The sequence below is a fragment of the Molothrus ater genome, chromosome 9, assembly GCF_012460135.2.
Source record: "Molothrus ater isolate BHLD 08-10-18 breed brown headed cowbird chromosome 9, BPBGC_Mater_1.1, whole genome shotgun sequence".
NCBI classification, from domain to species: domain Eukaryota; kingdom Metazoa; phylum Chordata; class Aves; order Passeriformes; family Icteridae; genus Molothrus; species Molothrus ater.
The window spans coordinates 10,198,997-10,215,149 of NC_050486.2; the positions used below are offsets into that span (position 1 = coordinate 10,198,997).

Genomic DNA, 16,153 nt, shown 5'->3' on the forward strand with positions numbered 1-16,153 from the left:
GAGCCGCCTCCGGCTGGGCGGCGGAGGCGCCGGGCGGAGCGGCTGGCGGGGCGGCCCCGCAGCGCGTAAACACCGGGTGAGCGCCGGGAGCCCCGCGGCTCCTCAGGTACCGCGAGCGGGGCTGCGGGCGGGGCGGGCGCCGCTGGCCGGGCCTGCGCGGTGTCGGGGCGGGGAGGGGTTGTGGGCTGCGTTCTCGGCGGAGCTCGGTGTCGAGTGCGACGTGAGGAGGCGAGGGCAGGGGAGAAGCGTGCGGAGTCGCTTCTCTATGTCCTGGTGGCTCTCGCAGCTCTCGGGCGGCAGTGCCGGCCTGCGCCGGGCCGGAGCGGGGCCCGCGGCCTGCGGAGCCGCACCGAGGAGAGCAGGCCGCGGCGCTGGGCAGGGCAGAGATGTCCCTGCAGGGCGGGCCAAGGTGAGTTCTGCCTGACGGGCATGCTGGCCCCTTCGTGAAGGAATACTGGAAACCAAAGTTCAGCAGGGAGGAGTGTTGGCATTGGCGGTGGTTCTCCAGGGGCAAGCTGCCTGCGCCCTTAGGAGCAGGATCTCTGAGGGAGCGCGGGGCATCGCTCTCTGAGGAAACAAAGGATAGTGGAACGGCAGGAGGTGGTGTGGCCTTGCTCTTTTTAAAACAATGCGGCCAAGGGGAAACTAAGCCAAAGGAGTGACCCAAAAGGTGACCAAAACCTAAACGTGCTCCTTTAACTCGAAAATTCGTATCGCTTTCCACTCTCCAACGTGTGTCAGTGAAGCAAGACGTGTACGTGCTTTAAAGTCACTCAAAGTGCGCCTAAATACGAAATGTCATCAACTGAAACTCTACCTTTTACCCTCCCTTAAAAAACCAATATAAACATAGGTTAAGAGGGACGGAGGTCAGAGGAGACTCCACCTTTGTATCCTGGGTCTGTGGGCGGGCTGTGCCCCTTTCCTCCCCCTTAGGAATGCCTGTAGGGTAAGGCTGGGACACCGAGTGCTCCCTCAGGGGATTCAGAGAGCCAGCCGCTGTTTGCAATTATGCTTTTAGTCGTCTCCCACTGTAACGTATTTTTTGTCGGTTTATTGCTCATATTTTTTGTGTTCATGTGCTCCTGCAGACGGTGTGTTTATCACTGACTATGCAGCGTTTCTGTTGTTCAGCAGATTACAGTGTTTTGCACCTGAGGGTTGTTGAGCGTTTCCAGGCCGTGGTCTGGCCAGGCCAGTTTGTTGGACATGACCGGACTCGCGGTGTGTCTGTCACGCTGTTTGTGAATCTGATTGTGGTGGTTCGTACTGAATGTGACCGGAGCCACAGTGCTGTGGCTGAAGTGCAACAGGGCTCTGTGCTTCCCTTTTTAGTGCTGAATTGGCCATCCCTCAAAGCACAGCCACTCCCAGCCCCTCTGGTATCCGAGGAACGGCTGAAATGCAAGGACAGTTTTTCTGCCAAATCTTCCTATTAATGTGACAGTAAAATTTGCTTTACTGTTAACACAGTGCCCTTGTGGTGAAGCGTGCTGGAGTTCTGCACTGTTTTATCAATATTTAGCAATACTGAACTCTGTGCTACACCTGCTGATAACAAAGTCAGGGGTATTGATCCACTCATATAATACAGTTTAATTGTGCATATTATTGTCAACATTTTCCTTGGGAAAAAATATGGAAGTGAGTTTAAACCTGCTTAGTGGAGAACTGAGTTTTTAAAAAGCTCCATTTTTTAGTTTTTTCATGTAAGATTGTTTCAATTTTGATACAGCATGTTACACCCTGACCTAAATACCTGAATTTGTTGTTATATTCAGTGATACAGGATGCTGTTTCCTTTGGTGTTGTGTGCAGTGATGCTGATAGGGAGCTGTAAAGCTCAAGAAGATGAATGGATTGACCCCACGGATATGCTCAATTATGATGCAGCATCAGGAACAATGAGAAGACCTTATAAGGTAGAGAAAGAAAGGGTGTGTGTTTCTCCCAAAAAGCTAAATTCTGTTGGAAGATTGCTTTTAAACTGTGACAGTAAATAATGATAGCAGTATGGTGTTTTTAAGGGCTTATTATGTTGTATCTGAATCCATACACAGAAAAGTCTTCGTGTCCATGGTTAAAATTACAAGGGAAAAAATAGTGTAATTAGCTCAGGACCTTTCCCTGGTGAGCTTCTGTTGCACTCAGATCAAGTCATATCAAGCTTTTTGTATTTTCACAGGTGGTGCTTGATTTATGCAGGTTGTGGCACCACAGGTTACTGCTCTGAGAAGTACTGGGTTAAGCAGCTCTTGCTAATTTCTCAAGTATAGTGTTGAAAATCAGGTTCCTAACAGATAAAAGTTGGGGGAGTTAAAGTTAATTATTGTATTTTATTTTAATCCACCAGTTTCCCAGCAACAGGAACCAGTTTCTCATTTCTTGTGTGGGACTATTGTGAATTTTAATGGTGTTTTGTAATGCTGGGCCTCAGCTTTCAGAAGAAAGGTCAGACTAGGGATTGAGTGCTGTACTTTCAATGAATCATTAACACTGAAGAGAAGATGAACTAGGAAAAAAATCAGTTCTAACAAGATGAATTTTCTCTGTCTTGTATGAAGAGCAGACCCTAAATACCATGAGGTTGGTTATCTTGTGAATTGTGCACACGTAGCACTGTAAACTGGAGGTGGGTGTAAGGGCACCCTTGATTTTTGCTATTATTCGGCTTTCAAGTTTGGGTTTGCAGTCTTAAGTAATACTGTTTAAACACTATAGAGCATAATTTTCTGAAGCTTAAAAGATGCAGAGTGTGTTATTGCTCTCCACAGCTTTCCTCATCAACCTCCAACTTCTCCAGGTCCACCTGATAGTCATTAACATCCTTAAGATCCAGCAGCAAGCTTTGGAGCCCAACTGCTTCAGCTTTATATAAAAAATTAGTAGCTTTATTGTTGTCTCCCACAAAACTAGAACTATATCTTAAACTAAAAAATTACTACTTTGTGTTACTTCATCTTCTCAGGATTTCTTTTCTGCTCTGCAGAGTTTTTAGGCGGGCAGGCTGTGTGGGCTGCTCAAGCCCTCAGAACCAAACTTTGTTTCAGCATGAGTTCACAGATTCAGGTGCTCTTTGCTTCCTCTTGGAGGCCTCCCTCAGTGTGCACACGTGGCTGGAAGCAGCACTGCTCTGGGTCTGAGTAATGAGCAGAGAGCACAGAGTGCTCTGCAGTAGATAAAGGCAGCCCAGAATGGGGTTTGTGTTTACCTGCAGTCTGGCTGGTGGTGTGGCCAGCTGGGCTGGGAATTCACCTGGCTGAAAGCTGCCCCTTTGCCTGCTGAGTCAGTTTTTAGCCAGTGCCATTATCTAATCTGATGCACTCTGTGGGTCAGCAGCACTCGAAGGAGGGGAAAGGGCAAGTGGGGGAGGACAGGCAAGACCTCACCTTTTGCTTTTAGATAAAGCAATTGTCCATGTGGAGCCTAAAATAACAGCAGAGAGGTAACTGCAGTGTCACTGGGAGAGTATTAGCAGCAAAGATCTGTACTCAGTTTTTAGCTCTTTTGCTCCTTCTAAAGTGATGTGACTGTAGAAGTGTAACAGGGCATGTTGGTCAAATTCTTGGATTCTAAACATATGTTTTTTTTCTGTAATTGTAGCCAAACTATCATGATTCTGAGGAAGAGGCTGTGGATACAGTCAGTACTGAAATCTCACGTTGTTCCAGGGTAGTAGATTCCTTGCAACACAAGGTTTGTTCTTCAGAATATTTTCCTGTGTTTTATAGTTTGTGCTTTCTGATGATGCTTTTCTGGATAGTATCAAACAGGTGCATTGCTGGCATAATTTATTCTTTATGGAAGGGGAACCTCTAGGCAGAGGAGAGACTGGAATTGGTTTGAATTCATTTCAAGTTGTTGTTCTGCCTACAAAGGTCTGTTTCCTGACATGTTTTGTAGTGCAATGAAATCGATAGGAGCAAGGTGCTTCTGTCCAGTGTCAGCAGTTTGGAGGTGGGGTGCTGATTACCCCATGCTGTTCTCAAGCTGTCAGTCCTGTTAGATTGTAAGGCATGGGTTGTGGGCACAGAGACCAGGGCCATGTGCAGAGCTGCAGCTCTCAGGTGATGCTTGTGTGGCTACTGGGGCCCTTCCTGCCCTCAGCCATTTGGATCCCCAATGGGATATATGTGTCATTTTCGTGTTGTTTTAGTTACTTCGATTTTTTGGCAGTTTCCTTTTTTTTTCCTGATGCAAACTTAAAATGTAAGGAGATCCAGACGTTTACATTTGTTTCTAGCCTTACTGAAGTCAGGATTTGAATATTACTAGCAGATGTGGTATCTCCAGTACTGGCCAGTTCCATGGAAAGTATTATGTTCAGTAACTGCAAATGCTTTTTATCTGGCAGACTAACCAGGGAATCATTGCTAAACTAAGGAAATGTGCCCCTGTTAATCCTGAGTTAAATGTGTTGGTATATTTGGGATTTTTTCTCTCCTATGAAGAAGCTGGTTTGAGCAAAGTGAATAAAAGTGTCTTTTGCACAATTGCAGATTGCAGAGTGTGAAAAGAGGAATGCCAAATCACAGGAGAGCCGGAGCTTTTATATTTTTAAGCGATTCTTGAATAAGATTTTAAATGAAGCTGGAAAACTTGGCCTTGTAAGTATTTGAACAGTCATTAAAAAAATAATTAAAATGAATTCATATTACTGCTTTATGGAGTTTTCACAGTTACCAAGCATTGAGTAATTACACTGGTGTACTTTAAATGCAATGAAGGGAACTGGATGGCAAAAGAAAAGATGACAGAAGTGTGTGCATCCTGTACTGCTGAGGAGACACAGTTGTTGTTTGATCTGTAAAGCATCCAAAGGAAGGGTTTGTGAATTCAGTGTATCTTAGCATCTGTTGCTGGAATGCAGCTATAGGAACACCTTGTTCTGGTCACATTAATGGTTGGAAACTTGAAGGAGCCAGATTTGAGTTGTTTGTTGTAGACTTACAAGGCCTGAATTGTAGGTCTACCATGTTAACCTGCAGAGGGTGGAAGTGAGGACAGGTAACATGGGAGGAGTACAGAGAGATTGTCCAAGCAGGGGCAGGCATCAGGTTAACGAAGCTAAAACCCAGACAGAATAAAACCCCTAAGGAAGGGGGGCTGTCCAGGAGGACCCTGACAGGCTTGAGAGCTGGGTCCATGCAAAACTCATGAAGTTCAGTGGGACCAAGTGCAAGGTCCTGTACATGTGATGGGGCAATGCCAGGAAGAAGAATAGGCTTGGGTGGAGAAAGGCCTGGGACTGTCCCTCAGGAGAAAGACTTGGGAGTGCTGGAGAAGCTGATGATGTGAGCCTTCAGCCCAGAGAGCCAACTGCACCCTGGGCTGCAGCCAAAGCAGTGCAGGGAGGGGACTCTGCCCCTCTGCTCTGGTGAGACCCAGCCTGCAGTGCTGTGTCCAGCTCTGGGGTCCCAGGGTAGAGAAGAACATGGACCTGTTGAAGCAAGTCCAGAGAGAACACGAGGATGATCTGAGGGCTGGAGCATCTCTCCTACAGTCTGAGAGAGCTAAGGCTGTTCAGCCTGGGGAAGAGAAGGCTCTGGAGAGGCATTAGAGACCCTTTGAGTACCTAAAGGGGGGCCTATAAGACTGACCTTTTACAGGGGTGTGCAATGCTTGGACAAGGGGGAATGGTTTTGAACTGAAAGAGAGGAGGTTTAGATTAGATACTGGGAAGAAATTCTTTGCTCTGATGGTTGTGAGGCACTGGAAGAAGTTGTCCAGAGAAGTTGTGGATGCCCCATCCCTGGAAGCATTCAAGGCCAGGCTGGATGGGGCTTTCAGCAATGTGGTCTAGTGGGAGGTGTCCCTGACCATGAGGGTTGGAACCAGATTATCTTTAAGGTCCCTTCCAATCCAAACCATTCTGTGATTCTAACCATCAAGGAATAGCAGTTTATTAGAGTTTCCATATAAGAATCACCTTATTACTTTCTTTATGCAGTGATTTCAGCTGGAATAGAGTGAATGTTCTTGCTGGTAGCTGGGCTGTGTTTTGGATTCAGAGTGAGTGCACTGTTGATAACACTCTGGTGTTTCAGTGGTTGCTCACTGTGCTCTCTCTAAGTCAAGGACTCCTCTGTGCCCCGTGCCAGCCAGGAGGTGCAGGAGGAGCTGGGAGGGAGCGTGGCCAGGACAGCTGAGCTGAGCTGGCCCCAGGGACACTGCAAACCATGGCTGCTGTGCCCAGCATGGGCTGGGGGAGCTGCCTGGGAGGGGCTGAGCTGCTGGAGGGAGCAATTGCACTGTGCAGCACTTGTTCTTCTGGGGGTTATTTCCTTCTTTCTCTCTTTTCATGACTAGTAGTATTATTGCCATCACATTTTACTTTGTTTGCTGTTCTTGTCTCAGCTCATGAGGTTTACCTTTCTGCTTATTCTCCTCCCCACCAGGAAGGACATTGGAGGGAGTGGCTGCATGGTGCTTTAGTTGTTGGCTGGGCACTTTATTATATTGTCTTTGGAGATTTTGTTTATTCAGAAGTAGAAGAATTGATCTTTAGTAATAAGCAAAATTACTTTTAAATAAGGAACATTACATTAAGCAATGTAAAACTTATTTTAGTATCTGTATTATCCAGCTTTGACTGAGGCACACACATAGTGTATATGTAATTATTACTTGTTAATGAGCCCTGGTCCTGAAATCTTAATAACAAGCGAGATAGTTTACTTTATTCTTTCAGGGTTTTTTTTCCTGTAGAATTGAAAGATTACAAACCAGTTGAATTGTGTTTTGTGTAGTTTAGATGAACAAAATGTTATAGAATCATAGTGTGCCTCCTGTGCCATGTTTTCATCCTGCAGCCTGCTTCAGAGGGGTGCTGATACAGAATGAATATGATGAATTTTGGCCTATGGATGCATTTCTATTTCCAAAGAAGCAGCTTTTAACCCTCGTTTTGCTTTGCTCTGAATGCAGCCTGGGGAAGATGTGGGCCATGTCCATTACGACGCTGAGATCATTCTTAGCAGACAGACGTATTTGGAGATCCTCAGGTTTGTCAGTGAGGAAGCCTGGCAGCCAGGAGCCCTGGATGAGGCACTCAGTGATATTCTGGTCAATTTTAAGCACCATGATGATGAAGCTTGGCGGTGGAGATTTGAAGACACCTTTGGAATTGATCTGTATCATTTGTTTTGGGTAAGAGAATAAAGGTTGATTATTGCTTTTAATTGCTGTTTTCTTCAGTTTCTCTGTGCTAGTCAGTTAATATTACCATCTTAACTCCACAGATAAAGCAATTCCTTCCATCATACTTCTAGTGACTCTTTTTCTTTGTGGTTGCTGAAGGGTGTATTTGCTTTAAGAAGGAATTCAAGTTTTTTATTCCTGTGGTCATCTGTTGTCTGTTGTAGCTTTGGTTTGAGGCTTTTTTTTCGGTATGCTTTTTTTTCTTGTCTTTTATATCTGTGCTACCAGACTCGTTGCCCTTTCTTACCACTAGAACTGACACCTCATGCATTATAGATCTTCCATGTTTGTCTCTTGTTCGTGTAGTTGTTGAAGCTGTTGGCTTCTCCAAGAGTTGGAATAGATACTGAGACAAGTATATATTTAAACCTCTGACCTCCTATAGGTCAGAGGCTTTTGCAAATTTTGTGGAAAAAAATTCTATAGGGTTGGAGAGGAGAGCATGACTATGGGAATTATAAAGTGCTAAGCTGAGGATCTCTAATAAAGATGAAGTTTTCTGAACAAATCTTTACAATTCAGAATATGCCAATGTTTTGTGCTGACGTAATCTTGCAAGTAGTCTGTCTAGATTTGAGGGGTCCCTGGAAGCCAGATGACAAAAGCAGGCTGTCAGTAACCTCTGAGAGGGGTCCTTGGGTGGAAAGACACTGTGGAGTCCTTCTTTGAAGTCTTGCTGCTGGTACCCAAACTTTGTCTCTCTGTGCAGGAGTTGGCAGCAGTTTTTCTGTGTTTCAGAGCAGGCACAAACTGCTCAAGCACTGGCTGACACCAATTTGATCATTTAGAAGTGTGGTTGCTAATGTAACAAACATTCTCAGGAAGAAACAACTAAATATCACAAGAAACAAATGAGCAGCTGCAATGTCAGGCTGTGACAGGGATGAATATTAGTAGTGCACAAATCTGTTCTGCCTTGTGCTGCTCAGATGGGCTGTGGAAGCAAGGAAGGACTTCTCAGCTATTCTGTGTAAATGACATTAGTAAAAGCAAAAGTTGGGAGTTTCTTCATGTGTACTGTCAGTGAGCTTGTGAGAGGTCCAAATATGGGTCATAATGTTTTCCTCTTTTTCAGCTCCTCTTGTGCGCAGTGTGCATTGTGATTGTGATGGCTACAGAACTGAGGACCTACGTTTCCCGCTTTGTTCAGCTCAAATATGTTTTATTTCTGACTTTTCTCGTCAGTTTTGTATGGAATTGGTTTTACTTGTACACGGTAAGTTCTGTAATCTTAATGGCTTGTTGGCTTAGAACTGTACAGCTATGAGGGAGTTAAGGTTGTTTAGTTCCTTTGGTTGGTTTACATACAGCTCTTCATTAACTGCAAAATAAAAAAGGGATAGACATTTTCTCTTGCATGTTGATAGGGGTGTTAGGTGTAAAGAACGAAAGAAACCCTGACAACTGTATTCTGCTGTGGAGGTGCAGAAAATTCAGAGGGCACTAGAACTCTGATTTCACTACATGGGCAAGGCAGATGTAACCTCTGACTAAAGCAGCTTGGTAGAAAAGGTATACAGAAATATATTCAGATTTTTTTTTCTTAAGATTCCCTGGTAGAAACTGTGTTTCACGTGATAGACCAGATAAATGCCTCATTAATGGTGATTAAGTGGCTGATGGTACAATCAGATGAGTTTTATGGAGGAGGAATTTAGGATACCAGATCAAAGCCCAGCCACAAAATCTGCCCTCACATCTTGTCAATCAGGATTGAACTGCAGTGTGTCAGACCCAGGGACAGCAGAGTGCTGGAGAGTGGCATGGCTCTGGCATGGGCTTGGAATGCCATGCAGATGGCTTGGGTTGAGGCAGTGAAGAATGTGTTTTGCAACAGATGATTTGACTGATTTTTTCTGTTTGGATTATCAATTGCAATCAGTAAGGCAAAACTATAATAAATACAGGTATTTATGGGAATTATTTGAAAAAAAAAAAAAAAAGAGGATGTTTTAGCTAGTAAGTGCATGACAGCTGTGTCTCTATTCCAGAAAGATTTTAAGAAAAGATGTCATAAATTTACTTTTGCCTTGAACTTGTATCTTTCAACATTGGAGTCTGATCCTTTGACAATTCAGATTCATTTGGAGAATAACTTGGAGGTAGCCATTATCTCAGGGGTTTTGTCCATTCCTAGGAAGTTCTTAGAATTTAACTCCATTAAATTGTTTAGGTAGTAAACTTTTCTAAATACGTATTACATGGGGAATTGTCATTACAAGGGGACAATGGGGAAATTCCCATTTATGTGGGGAACTATGCCCAGGCTGCAGAGAGCCAGCAGGGCTGGCTGAGGAGCAGCACTCCTGGCTGCAGCACTCAGTGTGTGTTTCCCTGCAGCTGGCCTTCGCTCAGCACCAGGCAGAGATGGCCAAGATGGGGCAGTTTGACAAGGTCTGTGCTGAGAAGCTGGAGTGGTATGGAAGTCTCATGGGTAAGCTCTTGTCTTGCTACTTTGCAGTAGTAGTTAAGATCACAAAATATCAATCCATAGTATCCCAGGATACTCGGATTTCTTCATGGGTAGTACAGGGAATTCTCCTCGATACATTATTCCATGGTTTTACCCTTTTGCCATCCCCTAAGACTTTGTTTTCTAGGCCTTGGGAGGAGAGCTGATCACAGCACTGTACTTGGGGTATGTCATGGTGTTACTTCTTTTTCTTGTAACTTACCTGTTTCCCCAGTACCATTCAGTGCCATTTACTAAAGACAGGCAGGCAGAGTTCAGGGCAAGGATTTTTTTTCATGTATTACACCTGTGAGTACAATTGATTTCAGGAATTGGATCTGTATTTATTCAGGTGTTACTATTTTACAGAGAAAGCTGATTTTTTTTATTGGCTGTTATTTCTGTCCAGTGCCATAGCAGGTAGATGAAGGGTGGCAGCTCTTAAAGTGCTTGTTATGGTCTTCCCTGTGTAATTTCTTGACTCTGTTGTTTTTGATTACATGTCAATGATTTATGTTCTGACTGCAGTAAAACCGAGCTACAGAATCACTGATGTTATGAATCACTTGTTTATAATGTAAAGGTTCCCTTAAGAAGTAAGACTTCCTGCTTATAACTAAAACAGACCCTTGAATCCAGCAAGCAAAGGAGACAATTTCAATCTCCCTGCAGACTGGCAGATGAGCAATAACACAGAATGATGCTGTGTCAGTAGCTGTGAACACAGTGGCAAGTTCATAGTTTCCACAGATGAGACTTTTTTCTCTGAGGCTTCTGGGACCTGATCTCACCTAAAGAGCTTTCTTGATTATACATGGGAAAATTTCAGGTTCTTCTCTTTCTTTCCAGCCTTCCCTCCTCTTCCTGCATCCCCTTGACTGGATAAACTATACTTCCAAGCCAGTCTCAGATGTGTAAAAATAAATCTGTTTTGAACTGCATCTAGAAGAGTTCTCTTCCATCTGTAACTGAAATGCTGCTTTCTGTATTGCTGCTGTGTCAGAAAGTATCTTTTTAAGAAGTAGTAATAATATGTGTCTGCTTTGATTTCAGAATGGCTTAGAAGCACATGGACGTTTCAGGATGATCCCTGTAAGAAGTATTATGAAATTCTGCTTGTAAATCCTGTTTATATGGTTCCACCATCAAAGGTATGTGCCAAGCCTGAAGGGACTGCCAAGGCCTAGGTTGGTGTTTGTGTGACAACACTGGTTTTCTGTTTATTTTCTAGGCCTTGGCAGTAACTTTCACCAACTTTGTAACTGAGCCTTTGAAGGACATAGGACAAGGTATTGGTGAATTCATCAAGGCACTTATGAAGGAGATACCATTAATTCTGCAGGTTCCAGTGCTCATTACCATGGCTCTGGGTGTCCTGGTTTGTATACATTCATCTTACATTTAGAAGCTCAGCTTTATTTTTTAAATATTAAATGTGTTTCTATTAAAGTATTATCTATTATATTATTTCTCATTTGTAAACTGAACAGATTTCTTAGCACAAAGAAGTGACTTCTGCAAGGGAATTTTTTCTTGACAAAGGCTTCATACTACAGTTGGTCTAGGAATTAAAAGAGCCGAGTTTTGCGTTCAAACTGTATTCCTCTCCCACTCCCCCAGGTGGGATATAGTAGCATTAAACTGCTTCAGATCTTAGGCTCTGTGACAGTTTATTGCACCTTAGTTCCCATTTCTTCTTTGAGTCATTACATTATGATGTGTGTGGCTGGCATTAACACGAAGGCATTGAGTTAGAGCCTTAATCATTCATGTAGCACTAACAATGAACTGCATCCAGCAGGCAGTTCCTGCAGTATGGTCAGACTGCAGAAAGCTTGAGCCATTCCCTTCACCTGACTTTTTCCTTAAGGGTCTTTCAGATATATGACAAGAAATCTGTGTGAAAACCATAGGCTGCAGATATTTGGTGTTTTGCTCAGTTTTGGTTTTTTCCTCTCCCGCAGACTTTTTGCTATGGTGCAGGATCATCAGTGTCTGCATTAAGATACTTAAGGTCTTCTCAGAAGAAAAGTCTTCCTCTGCCTGCTGGTGGGCAGGAGCCCATAGCCTTTGGGCAGTACGATGGGAGGACAGCAGACGAGTTCTACGTGCAGCAGCAGCCATATGTGCACAGAGGCCACCAGGACAGAGGGGACGCTGCCACCAGGCCCCTGCCCAGGCTGAGAGCGGGCAATGGCAGCAGGAGCCCGGACACGGCACGCAACAGCGACCAGCTGGATGCACAGCAGGTACCAGAGTCCCACAGGGACCAGAGTGCCACAGAGCACAGCCTGATGTGTCTCCTGGTGCTCTGGGAGCTGGCATTAAGCTCAGCAGATTGCAGTTTAGCCACTGCTAGGACACATTTAAACAACACGCTTAAACCCAGATCTGGGGGAGAGAGGAGCTAAGGAACTACACGTGCCCCTATGGAACAGTTTGATAAAGGTGTCTTGGATATGTTTCTTCTGGAAAAATATCTTGCAGTGGCTAACTGTGGCAAGAAACTACTGAATTAAAACTCCTTATGGTAAAGACAGCTTCAGTTTTGAGAGATCAGTATGTGTGTGAGCCTGGGCAATCATGATAACCCACAGAAGAAATGTGGAGGAAAAAAAGCAGTGCTGATTTCCCTGTAAACTACAGAAAATTCAAACCAGATTTATACTCGATATTGGGCTTATTTACATGTTCTGTTTCCCGAGGGAAAAAAAATACCAGTCATATTTCGGGTGAGCCCTACCCCTTGAGCTGGGATGCACCTGAAACAATAGATGCTGTCACTTTTGATTGCTTAATTAATAGGTTATTATTGACTTTTTTGCAGAACAGGTTGTACACTGAATCTGATGTTCATAGACTTGAAACTCTCCAAGCTGAAAACGTTACTGCAGAAGCTGCACTTGAGCAGCAAAAACAGGAGACAAGCAAAGTAGAGGGAGAGACTAGAGAAAACTGTGACCCCAATAAAAACCTAGAACAGAAAAGTTCTGCCACAGAACCGTGTGAAGAGAAGAAAGAGAGCGTTTTACATGACTCCAGGAAAGAGACTAAGGAAGACCCAGACTCTGCTGTAAGTTTTGTCTAATCTTTACTTGTCATGTACTTGATAATTCTGCTCTCATTCTCAAGTGTAGAAGAGACAAGAACATCAGTAACCTGTTGGGTGGGAATGTAGAATCTGGGAGAGGGTACTCTCTGGAGTCTGAAATAAAGGTGTTAAGGTGATACACCTTCAAGTGGCCAGAAAAACCCAGGCTTCTGGAGTGTTGCTGCTTGTTGGAAATCAGGTTTGTGTAATAAGTTTTGAGTAATTGCCTTAATGCTAATTCCCAGCTCAGATGTCTCAGGTCTGTCTTTGGGTTTATGTTCTTTAAAATCAGTTTGCTTCTTGTCAGCTCAGTTTTAGGGCAGCTGATGGATTTGCTCCTGGTGTAATGATCTGCAGAGAGTGAGCACCTGATGTTGTAGCAGGTGGTTTTTAGGCAGCTCAGAGCTGAACAGGGCCAGGAACAGGAGCTGCCCTGGGGATGTTGTCCAGTGGTTGTTCCCCAGAACTCCCCCAGCCCAGCTCGTCCTTGGCCAGAGTCAGAGAGCAGCTGAGGTCAGGTACAGGAAGGAGCACCCGTGCATTTCTGTGGGTGGCACTGGAGATGGGGGTGCTGCAGGCACTGCCCCAGGCCCATGGCAGTTGGTGCCCAGTGCTCACCACCTGTGATTCCTGGTGCATGGGCACGTATCACACAAGCTGTAGAGCAGCAGGAGCAGCTGTTTCTTGAAATAAGCACTTCTTGAAAACTTCTGCTGATTGCAGAACTGTTCTGAATTAATGTGGGAAACAGTTAGCTAAATATTACCAAAAAAACATAATGCTTGAAAAAACTATTTTTTATTAAACAGAATTAAAACTACAGTTTAATTTTTTATAGAAATTGTTTCTGCAAAGAGACTAAATACTAAAGCAATTTCTTCTCTTTTTTTAAAATTATTTTTTTAAAAAAGTATAAAAGAAAACAGAACTTTTTTCAGGAAGTACAAATCAGGGGAAAAAATCAAATTTTCTTTAAAAAGAACATAAAAATTTAAGTCTTTCATTAGATTGAGACAGTGGTAGAATCCACTAATGAGCAATGAGGGAACTGACAGAGAAAAAAAAGTCGTAATCATTTTGATAGACCAGAGGCAACTAAGAGGGGGGACACAGTACCAGTACCTCAGACACTGCTCTTGTAATTACTGCTCACCAGTGTGATGCTGCTGCTATTTCTGTGAAACATCAGGAGAAAGGAGACAGAGCTACTGCCTGTAGTCATCTTAAAAAAGGCAAGTGTGCTTTTCCAGCAAACCAGAATGATCCCTAGGATGCTGCTGTACATACTGCTGGGGTCTTCAGCTGGAATTGGGTCCCTTTACAGCTGAGGGTAGGTGGACTCTCTGCTCATCCATTCTCTTGGCTTGTGAGCGCAAAATCAGGCTGAAAAAATCCTCATCTGGTACAGTGGGGCCTTTGGCAGCTCCTGGAGGAGCACATCTCTGATCATCCAGTCTGGAGCCCTACAGACAGACCAAGCAAGACAAGCTGCATATTTACAGGAAGATATGGAGTAAGTTAACAAAATTAAGTGAAAGAACTACTAAAACCTTTTGCTGGCAGATTTAAAGCTAGTAGAGAGATTTAATTTACAAGTTTTGTTTCAAGTTAAACTTGCTAAATGAAATTATTGAGTCCAAGTGTAACTAAAATGGGTCCTCTGACCCACTTGTCGCATGTGTCTGAAAGTGACACCCACCCCCAGTTCAGTTCTTTGACATACTGCAAAATGAGATCTAACTGTCCCTAGTTCAGAAGGAGATTTTTTAGCATTGGTACAGGGTGTTTCTGGTCTCATACACCAGGAAGTATGGTTGTCTTCCTTTCCTTACACAGGGACTAAAAAATGGCTGCAGTGCTGTGAGATTTGAGAGGGCACTGCTTGAAGGCCCCTTGGCTCCACTCTGTGCAGCTGGGTACAGTTTAGTGCCAAGCTTCCAGAGCAGGTGGCAAGCGCTGCTGGGCTGGGCTCTGCTCCCAGGCTGGGGAGTGGTGTTCCCACAGGAACAGGCGGGCTGCTGGAGGGCAGTGTGGGCTCAGGAGGAAAAGCACAGCTTTCAGTGGTGGCTGGACCTGGGACAGGCACCCTTCAGACAAAAAGGCTCAAAGGCAGCAGCCCTTCTGTGCTCGTTTAAAGCAGTCCATACTGATCAGAGTAAATGAAATATTTTCCCAGTCCTAAAAGAAAGTATTTCCAGATTCTTTGCTTGACTCACAGAAGGAAACAGACAAGCTTCTGTAACAGAACATGGTTATGTCAGCAGGCTGATGAGCACTGTCATGTAGACTCAATTCCAGGTGCTGCTTTCTCAGCCAGGCTGCCATACTTACTGGCCTTTGGAGAACTCAGCGTCTGAATTTTGTATTTTTGGCTGCTTGTCAACCAATCAGACAAACCAGCAAGTCTTTTTAATTCTTTTTGGTCTAATTGGTATATGCACATGCTCTAATTGAAAATCAGTCACCTCACTTGTATATTACTATATCATTTAAACTTAATCTCACGGAAATGATGACCACTCTTACCACCAAAACCTGGATACTGAATTCTTTCTGGTGTATCTCAGGTGCCCTCCTTAGCAAGCCAGGTCTAAACACTTAAGACCATTTTACATACTCCTTGCAATAGCCTCACTTGTTTTTCTTTTTAAGTGTTTCTTACTTTTAATAGTTACTGTGGTATAAATACCAAAATTATACTTACTAGACACTGGATAATTAAAAAAACCCCAACCCTCATCTTCTGTTCTCTTATGTTCCTCGTTATCTGTCAGCTCAATACGTATCTTAAAACACAGTGGCTTCCCTACAGAACGCAGTAGAGGAGGCCCACATGCAGTCCCCAGAGCAGAAGCTGAGGAGGTTAAGCCCTTACCTGGCATTTGATCAATATGTCGAAGAAGTCATCATCCAGGTCGCCGTTGGTGCTGGCCCCGAGCTGACTCAGCAGGGCGCGGCTGTGGCGCTGGCTCTGCCTCAGGCCGGGCAGCTGGCTCTGGCTCTGGCTCTGCCTCAGGCCGGGCAGCTGGCTCTGGCTCTGGCTCTGGCTCTGCCTCAGGCCGGGCAGCTGGCTCTGGCTCTGGCTCTGGCTCTGCCTCAGGCCGGGCAGCTGGCTCTGGCTCTGGCTCTGGCTCTGCCTCAGGCCGGGCAGCTGGCTCTGGCTCTGGCTCTGGCTCTGCCTCAGGCCGGGCAGCTGGCTCAGGCTGGCGCGCTGCTCGTCCAGGCGCCGGCTCTGCGAGCTCACCAGCAGCTCCAGGAACTCGTCCGTGTGCGGGGACACCGCCGACGTGGAAAAGGCTGCCCGGGACACACAGAGTAATTAGAGTTAGCCTAGGAGTAAATCCAATGCTGTACTGAGTCTTGTCTGCAAGTACATTTTGAAAACAGTATTTATATAAAACTCGAGTCAA

At 44.6% G+C, this 16,153-nt stretch overlaps 2 protein-coding genes across 12 annotated transcripts in view; one reads left to right on the forward strand and one right to left on the reverse strand.

Annotated features, from left to right (window-relative positions):
- CLCC1 (chloride channel CLIC like 1) overlaps positions 1–16,153 on the forward strand; it is a 19,435-nt gene continuing 3,282 nt past the window's right edge. The window contains exons 1-11 of one of the 8 annotated variants that reach the window (XM_036387743.2): positions 1–106; positions 1,782–1,922; positions 3,604–3,696; positions 4,500–4,607; positions 6,928–7,149; positions 8,276–8,416; positions 9,541–9,634; positions 10,706–10,803; positions 10,884–10,941; positions 11,617–11,901; positions 12,485–12,711. In XM_036387743.2, the coding sequence (XP_036243636.1) occupies positions 1,791–1,922; positions 3,604–3,696; positions 4,500–4,607; positions 6,928–7,149; positions 8,276–8,416; positions 9,541–9,634; positions 10,706–10,803; positions 10,884–10,941; positions 11,617–11,901; positions 12,485–12,588 (1,335 nt within the window). In that variant the 5' untranslated portion in view covers positions 1–106; positions 1,782–1,790 and the 3' untranslated portion in view covers positions 12,589–12,711. Of the gene's footprint in view, positions 107–266; positions 410–1,781; positions 1,923–3,603; positions 3,697–4,499; positions 4,608–6,927; positions 7,150–8,275; positions 8,417–9,540; positions 9,635–10,705; positions 10,804–10,883; positions 11,031–11,616; positions 11,902–12,479; positions 12,726–16,153 lie in introns of those variants that run through there. The other 7 variants (XM_036387744.2, XM_036387738.2, XM_036387739.2 and 4 more) reach the window with 7 other exon arrangements.
- Positions 13,523–16,153, reverse strand: part of GPSM2 (G protein signaling modulator 2) — a 26,741-nt gene continuing 24,110 nt past the window's right edge. For all 4 annotated transcript variants that reach the window (XM_054515772.1, XM_054515773.1, XM_054515770.1 and 1 more), the window contains 2 exons: positions 15,619–16,040; positions 13,523–14,206 (listed from right to left, as the gene is read on the reverse strand). In XM_054515772.1, coding sequence (XP_054371747.1) covers positions 14,042–14,206; positions 15,619–16,040 — 587 coding nt within the window. In that variant the 3' untranslated portion in view covers positions 13,523–14,041. The remainder of the gene's footprint in view (positions 14,207–15,618; positions 16,041–16,153) is intronic.